Below are 13,615 nucleotides of genomic sequence, written 5' to 3' on the forward strand. Positions count from 1 at the left end.
AAATAAAAAATACATTTATATTTTCATACATTCCATATTGATACATAATATAAATACGGTCAAAATTTAAAACTAAATTTATATTTTAATTATAGGATAATTTAGGTAAATATATGCTTACGTAAAATATAAATTAAAAAAATAGACAGTTTATTGGTCTCTGATATTTATTATCGAAGTTTAAGTTTAGTCTTTGTATTATAAAGGTGTGATAGAAGATTGATAATCTAAACTTTTGTTTAATAATAATAGAAGGCTTAATTATTATAAAGTATATAAAAGAGCAATTTTAAGTCGATTTATATTTACGCGGTGAGAAAAGAAACTAAATTATTTAAAAAAATATACATGGTCACGATCCGGTAATTAATTTTTGGGTGAAAAAAAACGACTTTTAGTACAATATGTACTATGCAATGAATAAAACTTAATTAAAATTACAGTGCAAAAAAGCAATTAAAAATCAAATTACATTAAGTATAAAGACGAATAGCGACCAAACACATAATATATACAAACATTTACGTGTGAATATAAATATTGAAGTTATTGCGTTTGTTATTGTTGTTTAAATCGATTATATATTATTATATTTTCCCTTCGATCAAATGTACTGTAAAACCATCGCATAAACATGAAATCACAACGGTATAATGTTATGTACTACCTCAGTTTACCTTCGGTATACAGTTGACACGAACACGTTTTGTTTTCATTAGGCTCATGATGTCATTCTTTATACCAAGCTATAATTAATATAAAATATTTTTTTTCCATGACAGAGAAACTAAATGTGAAAGAGTTTTTTTGTTTTTTATTATTATTGCTTATGAGTGGGACGACAATATTTATATTTCTTTAAAATGCAATGGCTATTCAACGTTAAGTGTATTAGCCGATATCCGTAGGTAGGTGGTATATGTGCAATACATTTTTAAATCCATTTTCAAGCGATGAAAAACTTTTTAGGTATTTCACACGAAAGAAATTTATAAAATAATGTACATTGTAATAAGGCTATTCTTAATATAGGTATTACGTTCAATGGTGAATACTCGAATGATAAATTATACAAATAGCACTTTTTTTTATGCGAAGTGATATTATGCCTTATACTTGTTAACCTTTTCAGTATGTAGATGAAATAGGTGCAGTGGTGCATATAATATTATATATCCGCAGATTAGTGGCAGTACGGTGTGTGTAAACTATCAAACAAAAGTTAACGAGGAAAACTTGTTTTATACTTATTATTAAATACTCTCGTATTTAGAAATTAATGATATAAATCTTTTGAGAATAAGAAATTCATTAACGTCAAAGAATGACGGTATAATATAATATTATATATACGTAGATTTTTTTTAAAATATTATCTTTAGTAGATACTCAATTGATCATTGCGTGTAACGTTATTATAATTAAATCACTTTGTGACTGTAGAATAATTAAATAATATGTAAATATCCGCCAAAAATATATTTATTATTTCCGTTGTGTCTATTGTAATTTTAATGTTGCAAAGTAAGAATTTTTTATTGTTTGTTTGAAAAGAACAAAAAGTTTGAAAGATAATCAAAGGAAGTACAATTAAAATTATTTTTAACTAAAATAGTATTTTGATAAAAAAAATAAAAATAAAAATTTAAATAATAATAAAACAAGTTACAAAAGAAATAAAATATTTGTTATAAAGTAAATTACCTCCAAATAAAGATAGAAGAATTCACGTGAATAAGGTGGTTTTTCATATTATAGAAATAAATAAACATTTAGTATTTAAATAAAATACAATTATATTTATTAATTAGGATTATTTTTAAAATAAAAACTGTATATAAAAAGTAATATTTAGTTACATAATAATATATTTGTTAAAATTACAACCACTAGCTATTATTTATTAATACCTCTAATCTCTGTAGTCTATTAGTATAATATAATATACATCATACATAATATGTTATATTATTTATGCATATATTCTATTATAGCCATAGTGATATACTATGCAAAATATATTTTAGTTTGTAATAATGATTTTATAGTTTACATAAAATATTAAAAATAAGAAATCAGCTTAAATAATTGATAATTAATAATCTAAAACGATGATTTAAAAACAAGTATCTGGTTGGTGTATTTATTTTATTGTTAAATAAATAAACTAAGGTCATACAGTAATTGTTTATTTTTATGAACCGAAAAATCAATATATGTTATTTACAAAAACTTACTAAAATGTTACTAACAATTTGGATAGTCATAAACAAAAACTGTTCTTTTTTTAACATAACGCTTTGTAACAGTGGCCATTAGGATCAATTTAAATTAAAAATGTTATCACCTTGCGTTGGTCTTCGAGAGTGGTTGAAAATTAATTGGTATATTCATGTTATTGTTTTCTTTTGACGACTGTGCCGAGAAAGAAAATCGGATTTATCGGAATTTAAATATTTCGATTTGTTGTTGATAATTTTAGTTAATGTTAAATTACATAAATATTCTAACATCCGATTTAGGTTTTACACGTGTAGTTACGAATACAATATAGCAAAAGTAAACATTTAATTATTCTATCATGACTTCATCTCTCAATCTCTCAACTGGTTTTTCTAAATGTATAATATTAGTATAAAACATTCTATTCTTTGACAATAGCTTTTGAAGGATTACAAAAAACAAATAAAATAATACACAATATAAACATTCAAACCTTGATTCATTTCATTGTATTAATATGTATGCCTATATAGATAACACAAATGCCAATTAGAATACCTTAAGGTTTTTTTTTTTTTTTTTATTACGACTTGACCTAACCGTACGGTTAGTCTCGTTATCCACGTTTTAGAGTCAATAACATGCTGTCTAATGTTCGTGAAGTATACAATGTAGTATACAACTATTAATAATTAATTATTAAAGTAAGTACATATCACACGTAGATTCGTGTTATTTTACTAAACATACGGTTAGGTACCGAGAAATGTTATCTAGAGCCTATGCACTATAGTTTTGACTCGTAGGAGGTATGTATAATAACATTATGGCGTATAGTATTGTATAACGAAGCGAGTAATGGCGTTGTCTGTACATAATAACCACCGAAAAAAATATTAGTAATATCTATTATTAGTATCTATTAGATATTTTGGATGTATGTTGCTGTGTAGTTAATGAATAATAACTTACTAACATAACAACAGTGCGTAACCGATAAACCACACGCGGACACGATTGGCACTTCGATCATCAATTACACTGTCTCACGCCGGCTACAGCCATGCCTTACGGTTCACGCCACTCCTCTTGTTCTATATACACCAGTTGCACCAGTTATTTTATGACATCGAAAACGAACGTTTTATTTTAATTGTTTGAAAGTACGTAATTTATTGTTATACCTGCATGCAATATATGCAGTGATATTATTGTTTGTTATAAATTACGATTGGTGTTCATAATATTATTTGTATTATTTATTAGTTAGGTAAACACTTGTTATATAATATAATAGCGCTGTGTGTTGTTATAATATTATTATACAACTCACACTACAGGGAGTAAAATTAAATAAATAAATTGATACCTTAATCAGTATCCAGAGTCGACACAATCGAGTAAAAGCCTGAAAAAATAATATTATAATTTGTATTTTGGTAGAATTTCGTTCATATTTATGTAAAATTTCACACAGAACGAAGAAAATAGTAATCTTAAATTTGCATTCGAGTTCAAAAACGGTAAGTTCGATTTTCACTCAGTTATAAACGAAGAAAAATAATGTTTGGATTTCACCCGTTCCGATTATTATTTCGTAAAACCTACTCATAACAACGAATATCGGTTGACGATCGAAAGAATAATTTTTATTTTTAATATATTTAGTTCATCATTTTTATCATGATAATTACATTCCTAGCTAAAATTTACAAATGACAATATGAAACATATCTAGTTATGTTTATTTCTAAATGTATTAGTAAAGTCGTGTAAGAACACCGTTATTTACACTAAATTTATCGACAAAAACATGCAATAATTGTCGATTTAAATTAATATTTATAAGTTCTGTGGAATGAGTGAATCGAGTGCAATTTAAACACGACCTTTTTTGAAGCTAAGTGCAATTATTTAGAATACCCAAGTACATCTAAACTGTCAGTAAAAGACATGTATTGACATTAATGACTAATGATGTTTTCGTAATTTGAAATTTGATAACAGTCATAATATCTACCCATACGAATTTCAAATATTATTATAATATACTAATGAATGATGAATTTCATATAAATATTTTAATAAACATTACCTTCAACAACAATAAGGGCCATTTAACTTTACATAATATAATATTTTACACAGAATAAAATAATATATTAATGAAATTAAAAAAAAATAGTTTTAATATTTAATGGGAGTTTATAGTCTTTATAGGTACTCCCATTGGCCTACAAAATACAATTTCCCTATTTCAACCAAGATTATTATTTTTAGTCACAAAAAACCACTATATTATTATTATTATTATTATTAAACTTAACATGCTGAAGATTTATTTTCTTACCATAGTTGTATTATTCATACTATGTTGCAGAATCGTACATATTTTTCTAAGGGAATTCCCTTAAATTATTATCATTCTAACAATTTTTTCCAACCTACATACCAGATATCATTGTATTATTTACTGTTTACAGTAGATTTTTTATAATGAGACATTTTAATACAATTTTATTTTTGTGTTCATTAATAAATCACTGTTGACAGTAATTTCAATGGTAATTTTTTCGTTTGGTCAAAGTAGATTTCCGTGTAACCTATTTATACGTAGATATACCATCATTCCACTTTATCTAAGCTTTAAATGTTTATATCCATTAACAGTTTGACACATTAAAATCTTCTTTTTTTTTTTGCTTTTCGTATGGAAATTATTAATAGGCTATGTGTATTGCGATTAGTCATTAGTATAGTATTTCAAATGTTCTCAAAGTAACTATAAATTAAAATAAAGATAAAGTAAAATTAGGACTCCTATAATTAGACTGTCGCATAATAATATAATATAATATAATATTTTTTGTCATAAAAATAATTAAATATTTTATTTTGTATTCAATGTTCATACTCTAAACATCTAACTTAAATAATATTGTTAACCTAACCGTAGTGAGCTAAATAAGTTTTCATGTATATTGCGTACTGTACGAGTATAATATGTCGTTATTATTATAAATTGCGATTTTTACTAACCCAAACTACAATATTTACATAGCATTTTAGAACATAATATTATATAGTATTTGATTGTTTAAATCGAATGTATTGACTTCTATGTATTTACCAAAAGACAAAAAAAAAAAATAGCAATCAATTTAATTTCCAATCTGAATCAGAATCAAATACAGCTAACTTGTATAAAAAGTTAAATAAATAAAAATCAGAGACAAAACTCAAATACCAAAAGACACGTACTGTTGTTGCTTCTATGAGTTACTATTAGAACATTTTGTAGTCTTACAAATAGTACAAGTCAATATTTTACTTAAAAATTTGTATTTTTGTTGTAGTAGTATTTAGGTCAATATAATTACGTACCTACTAAATTTACTACACTTAAACTAGATTATAAAAAAATGTTCTATTTATATATAAAATAAAACAATTTGCAGTACAAGACGTGCTCTGATAAATAATTATTAATCAGTAAATGTGTAGATTTTAGATATAAACTAATAATTGTCAATAGCAAATTAAATGAAATACATGATTACCATTATATAGTAAAATCTCAAAATATACCAACAACATTGTTATATTATGAATGCCTTCACATTTTAAATCAAAGATTAATAAATCGATTCAGACAGAATTTAAGCACTAATACAAGGGCTTATAGGTTAACATAAACAGTCACATCTAAGAAAAATGTATTGTTTTTTATTTGTTAGTAAGTATTTTTTAATTTAAAATACAAATTTCTTTCAACAATTTAAAGGAAGATAGTGACTTACCTGAGTAGGTAAGTAGGTAAATAAGTGCTAAACGTTAGAATATTGTTCTGTTGTTCAATACGGTAGTCGGCCACACAAGCGTGACCTCTTGGACGTAAAATGAGTTGCAGCATGGTTGATCATTTTTGCACTCGAGGGCGCCACGATTATCTTACGGGTACACGAAACAAAAGAAATTCAAACTTCAACTATATCTTGATGACAGTGGTTATCCAATTGCATGACATTGTTACAAACCGTATTTAATTCGTTCCAATAATTATTTGAGACTTAAGCTTAAAATATAAATAAATAAAAATAATGCAAATAAAATTATCTCTTATTTTCTTCAATGACCAATAAAGTAAAATAATAATAATTGCATCTCTGAATATAAAATGTATAAAATATGATAATATATTACCTTAATTCATATTATAATGTTTGAATAATTCGAAAATTAATAAAAATAATAAAGTATGAACATTTTATTATAATATACATACAACGAATAACTAAGCATTTAGTATGTTCATACTCTTTTTATCCTACAATAATGCAGTTATTCAAAATCTTATTTTTGGAATTTTTAAATATACTTAAGAACTATATTTCCAAATGTATGATAATATTTTTGCTAGGTACTTGAGTGTTCAGTGGACATACAATAATATGTTATTTTCTAAATCAAATGAGAAGTAATCTTATTTGCTGTAAATTTATAAACAGATGGTTTTTTTTTAAAGTAGATGTATATAAATTCAAATTCAAATACATAGTTTCTCAGTTTTTAAAATGTATAAGCCAAGAATAATATTACTAAAAAATTGTTTTACAAGAATAAACGATATAATATGTAATATTTTATCTTCGAAGTACCTTCAATGGGATGCCTCTTCTCTCTGTCTCTTCTGCCTGTTTTATTTTATTATTTATTATATTATCACTTAAGCTTATTGTTCTATATTGTAACAGATGGCTAAATAAAGAATTTTGTTAAAAAAAAAATGTATTTATCTATTATTATTATACCCGGAGAAGTCTTACACATTTTAAAACTAGATAAATATTAATAAAAATATTGTATTAATAATTGTTATAATTAGAGCCCTTATTATAGCATACATATCTTCAAAATTTATTACATTATAGACTAATTGCTGAAATACAAACTTCTATTTTTCAGATGAGATCTACCCTTTTTTTCTAATGTAAATTATTTAATGCATAATTTTTGTGAAAATTGTTTAAAAATAAATATTCAAACTAATCATTTCTAAGTTATTTAATGTTTACTATGGATAATATGGATATGGACGATTTGGGAGGAGAACTATAGTTACTTAAACATTTTAATGATTAATATTAATCTATAAAAATGTATAATTTATGAACACGGTACAAGTATAATAAATACTTTATCCAGTATAACATCTATTTTATATATTTAGAGTAAATTATCATTAGTTTTAATGTTTTAATAACAAATAAACTACTCGTTAAAATTTTGAAATAGGTGCATGTGCTATGTGCATCAAAATTTTCAAAAAAAAAGAGTATGAATTCTTATTTAAAGGGCAGAAGTTTATGTTGTTACAAGAAACATCAAACATTCCTTAAAAGGTATGACGAATATAGTCTTTATAAATATATTTAAAAATTTTAATTTAAATAAATGCATATAAGATAAGCATGTTTAGTGAATTATCATGTATATTAATTTATTGGTGGAACGATGTAATATATTGTTAGTTTAATGTAAAATTAATAATTGCATATGTTATAAGACTTTACCTTCTGATAACTTTGTATACATTATTAATAATTGTATTATGTACTATAAACAATAACATTAAAAAAATATTTATATGTATACATTTTAAAATATTTATACCAAATATCTATACTCGATGTTCTAAGGTATTAAGGTAAACCGGCATTGCCTTAAGTTGATAACAGTTAAACATATAATATGATAAGATAACCTATAGTCATTTAATATAATATATTATTTATGGGATAGGCTTTTGTAAAAGATTAGTTAAATCTATCATAACACTAATATAATATTATCGCATATTAAATTATCTTTAGAATATTCAACCAGTCGTGGACTATCGTGTTGGTTTATTATTATTAGTTTTTTTTTTTACTTGGGACCTAGAAAATAAATAAATTCTATTTTTGTTTTTTAAATCTTTACAATGATAGCTCGCAGTCAATCGACGAACAAAAAAATAAACAAAATCAAATCAAAACACGATCAATTAAATTTTATAAATAACAAATGGAAGGTTTTATTTAAAATGTACACGTACAGTTGAAATACAAAATATACATTGGCACTATTTTAGATTTACATAAACACGTTGGGGTCTAATAACCTGCACAATATTCCGTCGTATACGCGCGTAAACGATGTAATAACATTTTTATTTATTTTTTCTTCGTTACGTTTTACATGATACAATAATAATACATATAGGTAATCGTAATAATATATAATAATAGTAATACAATATTAAACCGTTGACGACGAGTAGAACACGGCAATGAAAAATATTTCATCGTTTGGAAACCGCTGCCGTACGACAACCACAATAATAATTATTACCGTTAAGATACCGCCGAAAAGTATAGAGACTCGTATATAACACTATATATTTATGTCAGAAACGGGTGAACGATATTATAATGATATGTTTCGCTCTCGTGGCCCTGAGTGTACGCGAATTAGTGAACGGGTGGGGGAGGGGGATTTCAATGTGAGTACAACACAATAATTTTGGTTTGCTGTTTTTTGCGGTATAAGGGACGGCCGTAACGAGGTAAGACATCTCGCCCAGCCGTCATAACAATAATAATAATAATAATAATAATCACATTACAACGGACGTCGGAATCACCCTGTACGTCACCGCGCGGCGAGCGTGACAAATATACATTACAATGCGACGCACAGGTATTTTTTTTTTTTTTTTTATATATAAATGCACTATAAAACACATCATAATAATACTGTTACACTGTGTGTGTATACGCGTTTCGTTCTACGGCGATGGGGTATGGCGCTCTGCACCGCGGGTTAGCCACGACTCAGCGACGGTGGTGGGGTAGTCATCGACAGTTTTTCGTTCTTTAAACAACATCGGTCGAAAAAACCGTTCACGAGATGTTTTGCGTGTTCACGGCACCCGCCTCGGTGTAGCACGGCGACCTCTGCTGCTGACCAACCACGTCCGGCGGCGCGCAGTCTCGGCCGTAGCCTTTGGTGTAGCTGCTGCTGCTCATCGGCCCGATGACCGACGGGTCCACGTAGTGGTAGCCGTTGGACGAACACGTAGTGCGCATCTGAAACGACGACAGAAAGGAGACGGTGTTAAAGACTTAATGGCTGAATGTTAATATTATAATATTACATTGTCGTTTGATATTATATAGTTTTGAAAAGTGTCATCCGAGTTATCTAAAGACGGCTTTGATGTTTCATTAGACGCGTATTTTATTCAATCAACTCATATTATTATTCGTCGTGTTGTTTCATTTCGTTATACAAATATATTGCACATTACTTTAATAGGTATATAATAAATATGGATATATAGTCAAAGAAAGACCAATTTTTCGAGATATAATGCACCTGTATTTTTTTTTTTTTTTTCGTTAAAATGTTAGTGCTCGAGAGTACACTATTGAGTTTACCTGTTCACACACACCATGGTAATTGGAATAGTTGTATAATATTATCAATTGTAATCGTGTTATGAAATTTAACTTGTTTATTGAATTTTATACCCATTGTGAAGGTATTTTTATTTGTTTAGTTTAAATTAAAAACATAGCAAAGATCAAAAATGGAACAAGAAAGATTAAGTGAATTTGTCTAAATGTATGTTCACAAAAACATCAATATATTTAATATTTGAAAAAAAATACATAGAATTTATAATATAGTATAATAATGGTATTTTTAATTCTTGTTTGTAATTATACCATTGTAAAGTTATTCGTGTTATAACATCGTGCATACCTTATCATTATATGATACAAATTCAAAAAAGAATAATTGATAATATTTTCGATAGTTTTAGGATTATTATACCTATCTAAGTCAGACATATACATAGCTATTTTTCTAATACTGTAAAAAGTATTTAACTTTATCATCTCCCCTTCTCGATAAAACTAAGTAAGACACGCCCCTGAATATAAGGATTTTTTTAGTATATTTTAGTTCATATATATTATAATTTTAATTTATTAAAAAGACTCTTTCTTTTACAGTTTATGATTTGCTTAATGGACATTACACAATAAAGTTTTAGTGGGCGTAAACATCCTTATTTTATGGTTGTACATTTTTAATTTTTATATCCTGTAGTCATTAATTTATTTTCGTTTATATTGATATTGACGTGGATATTTATACATCCGTCATGTGTTTTCAAAAAAAATAAAATTAATGATGTATGTTGGAGATGGTGGTCGTTGCTTACCAGGGCTCGCTGCCTAGATGAATATGGTGGGTAATTATTGAACCTCGAACCGCTTTTGTTGCTGTGGTGAGACACTTCGCTAAACGTCTTTCGGCCACAACCGCTCAGAACGACTGACACAGGAACGCCTTGCATGCTCCCGCAATCGTCTACAGACAGAATTAAAAATATAACATTATATAAGAAAATCATTACTTCTTATAATATTGAATTATGTAACCAAACCATATTGTATATTATCATAAAAGTATTATTACGATATTACAAGTTATGTTTTCGCATCAAATAATTCAGATGTAAGTATTTAAAAACAATATTTTTTAAATCTAAAACGTATACATAAAAAAGTATAACTTTAATACAATATATACAAGTTGAAAGCTTAAAACTTTTGAAACCGTACTTTATTCTATATTTTTTCGTTATCCAACATGATTACTGATTATATTATTATTATTTTTTAAATTAATATTTTCCAACGCATATTATTATACACTTGAATAGCTGGTTGCACTTGCCTTTATAGGCGTTTCATAAAAGTAATTTAGTTTCACATTTTGTTTACTAGAAATTTATTTCCATAATCCATAATCTCATTTTGAGCTTTAAACATAAATATCTAGAAATACGCGTAAAAATATTTATTTATTTATTTTTTATTAATTTTGTGTTCAAAGTATTTTACAATATTATCGGCCATTGTATCTTACATAATATTTTTTATTATGTGTTTCTAACGCATATACGCATATTATACTTAATAAACAATAATATTTTTGTATGTTGTATTTAAAGTTATATTTAATGTGTACTATTAGAGAATATTAGTTTTCATAATTCATCCCGTATAGTTAAAAAAAAGGTTATACCTGCGCAGCCCTGGCAGTCATTATTACTGGAACAACAGCTATATCCACTTTCAGAATACACGTTTTGATTACGGTTATAAATATTGGCTGAAGCGTAAGCTGTATCATCGGAATTTCGTCTCATCTAAAAAAATAAATATTATAATTAACTATTATTCCCAATTGTCAATCAGTTATTTAATTTAATAAATAACGTCTTATAATAATTTTAAATATCTTAATTTTATATTATTATTTTTTACATTTCTAGAACTCGAGTTTGACACCAACGTGGTTGTTGCATAAGGGGCCGGGGACGAAAGTTCACGGTCTTTTAAAAATGTACTCATTGTATTTGGATTCACTTCTGCATAGTCAGCGATTTCAGGTAAGAGTTGTTGACTAGAATCTTTCTCGTTACTATCAATATCATGATGCATCCTGGAAAGCAGATTTATAATTATTTATTGTTGGAAATAATAGAAATTAAAATATAATAAATACCAATTGGGCTTATGACACGAGTTCGCATCGATGAATAAACACCGTTGGCTGTTCGAGACACTGTGTTCGGATTGCAAAAACGACGCTACTTGTCCTCGGTGAGATACGTCCAGACTAGTTTTGAAACCCGACGAATAGGACAGTTTGTTGGCAGGATTTAATGAATCTAAATAAACACGTGGTTAGTATATTATACTAAAATACAGGTTGCATGCTCGGCGTACAAAAAAATACGAAACACATACCTCCTAAGTGTGACTTTTTAGCACCCAACTGACGGTATCTGACGAAAAGTACGGCGGCCAGTAAAATGACCATTAATGTTATGACTCCGGCCAACAATAGAATAAACCACGGTTCAGCAACAAATTCTTTGATTTCTTCATGATCGATGACTGCATCGTTAAATTGACTAAATAAAATAATAATGGCATGGTTAATATTATTAAACAAAATAAAGGTCTTCAATAAAATTCAAGTCAATAGTGTTCACTATTCATACTTTATTTGGTTCATAGAATCTGTCGGTAGTATTATCGAATCCGTGTACGGACCAAAGCCGACTTTTGTCGCTGCCGCAATCATGACCTTATATCGTACACCCGATGTGAGATTGGTCAGGAGCAGAGTAGGAGTACTGGCACTGACCGTCACATTACTTAGTACGTCCCAACTGGCACCACCTTGTATGACTACCTGGTAACTAACGATAACACCGTTGTGCGAGTGATCTGGCGGTGGATTCCACTTCAGGTACACTGCACTAGAGTTATAGGCAGTCGGTTCGACGTGTTGAGGTGCTAGAGAAGGACCTACACAACGAAATTCAAGTTTATGTGTGTTAAAGAGATAATGAGAGCCTAGAATAAATAATTGTATTGTTCTTACAATCTTCGTGAGTTTTTGCGGTCCTCGAATTCGACGGTCGGCCTTTGATGTGCTTGTAGAACGGCACCAAGAAAAACAGATATGTTACCGACGGTTTTAGCGTGTTAATCACGTACGCTCCCGACAGTTCAGTCGCGTTAGACAAGAGTTTCATAAACGTAGTATTTTGACCGGTCATATTTTTGCTACGATAGTATAAATAAAAACCTTCCAAAAACTCTCCGTTAAGAATCTGAAACAATGGCATTATTACAGTATTAATAAATACGTTTACTGATAGTATGTTTCCGGTCGTAGATTAACCCGGTGGTTGATAGTGACTGACTTACCTCCCAGAAAAGTTTTATCGAAGTTGAGCTGACCGTTTTTATGTCGATGAGGTCTACGATATGGCCGCCGAACAAAGTAGACTTGGCGATGGACATATCGTGGGAAAATGATATACTTTGACGGTATTCTGTGGGCAATGTGATGCGGTTGGACAGATGGCTAGGCGCAGAAAGACCGTGGGAATTTTCGGCACGCACGACGAACAAGTAGGAATGGCCTGGTTTTAAGAAAGACTGCGTAAAGTGAGTCGAGTGTAATCTCCGCACCAATGTCACCCATCCAACGTTCTCGACACAAGCGAACATTTCCACCTAGAAAATATAATGCTGATGCAAAAGACTTGTCGTATCGATGGTATTATACATATTTTAATTTTTAAATTCATTACACCCGCGAGATACTTATTCCTAGCACTTCGATACCTCCGAAAACTTATATAATAGTGCCAAATAGTAATTTTACTTTCATCATCCATAATTCCTTAGGAATGGTGTATATCCGTGCGTTATAATATCCCTCGGTATATAATATTATCGCGATTCCCACC

At 28.2% G+C, this 13,615-nt stretch overlaps 1 protein-coding gene across 1 annotated transcript in view; it reads right to left on the reverse strand.

Annotated features, from left to right (window-relative positions):
- Nucleotides 1–8,269: 8,269 nt before the first annotated feature.
- The window catches only part of LOC132919411 (protein sax-3-like), a 69,007-nt gene continuing 63,661 nt past the window's right edge, over nucleotides 8,270–13,615 (reverse strand). The window contains exons 10-18 of the mRNA XM_060980997.1: nucleotides 13,068–13,379; nucleotides 12,739–12,970; nucleotides 12,353–12,662; nucleotides 12,096–12,262; nucleotides 11,851–12,016; nucleotides 11,610–11,787; nucleotides 11,368–11,491; nucleotides 10,499–10,647; nucleotides 8,270–9,353 (exon numbers count right to left, since the gene is read on the reverse strand). Coding sequence (XP_060836980.1) covers nucleotides 9,168–9,353; nucleotides 10,499–10,647; nucleotides 11,368–11,491; nucleotides 11,610–11,787; nucleotides 11,851–12,016; nucleotides 12,096–12,262; nucleotides 12,353–12,662; nucleotides 12,739–12,970; nucleotides 13,068–13,379 — 1,824 coding nt within the window. The 3' untranslated portion in view covers nucleotides 8,270–9,167. The remainder of the gene's footprint in view (nucleotides 9,354–10,498; nucleotides 10,648–11,367; nucleotides 11,492–11,609; nucleotides 11,788–11,850; nucleotides 12,017–12,095; nucleotides 12,263–12,352; nucleotides 12,663–12,738; nucleotides 12,971–13,067; nucleotides 13,380–13,615) is intronic.

This window comes from Rhopalosiphum padi, chromosome 2 (genome assembly GCF_020882245.1).
Source record: "Rhopalosiphum padi isolate XX-2018 chromosome 2, ASM2088224v1, whole genome shotgun sequence".
NCBI lineage: Eukaryota > Metazoa > Arthropoda > Insecta > Hemiptera > Aphididae > Rhopalosiphum > Rhopalosiphum padi.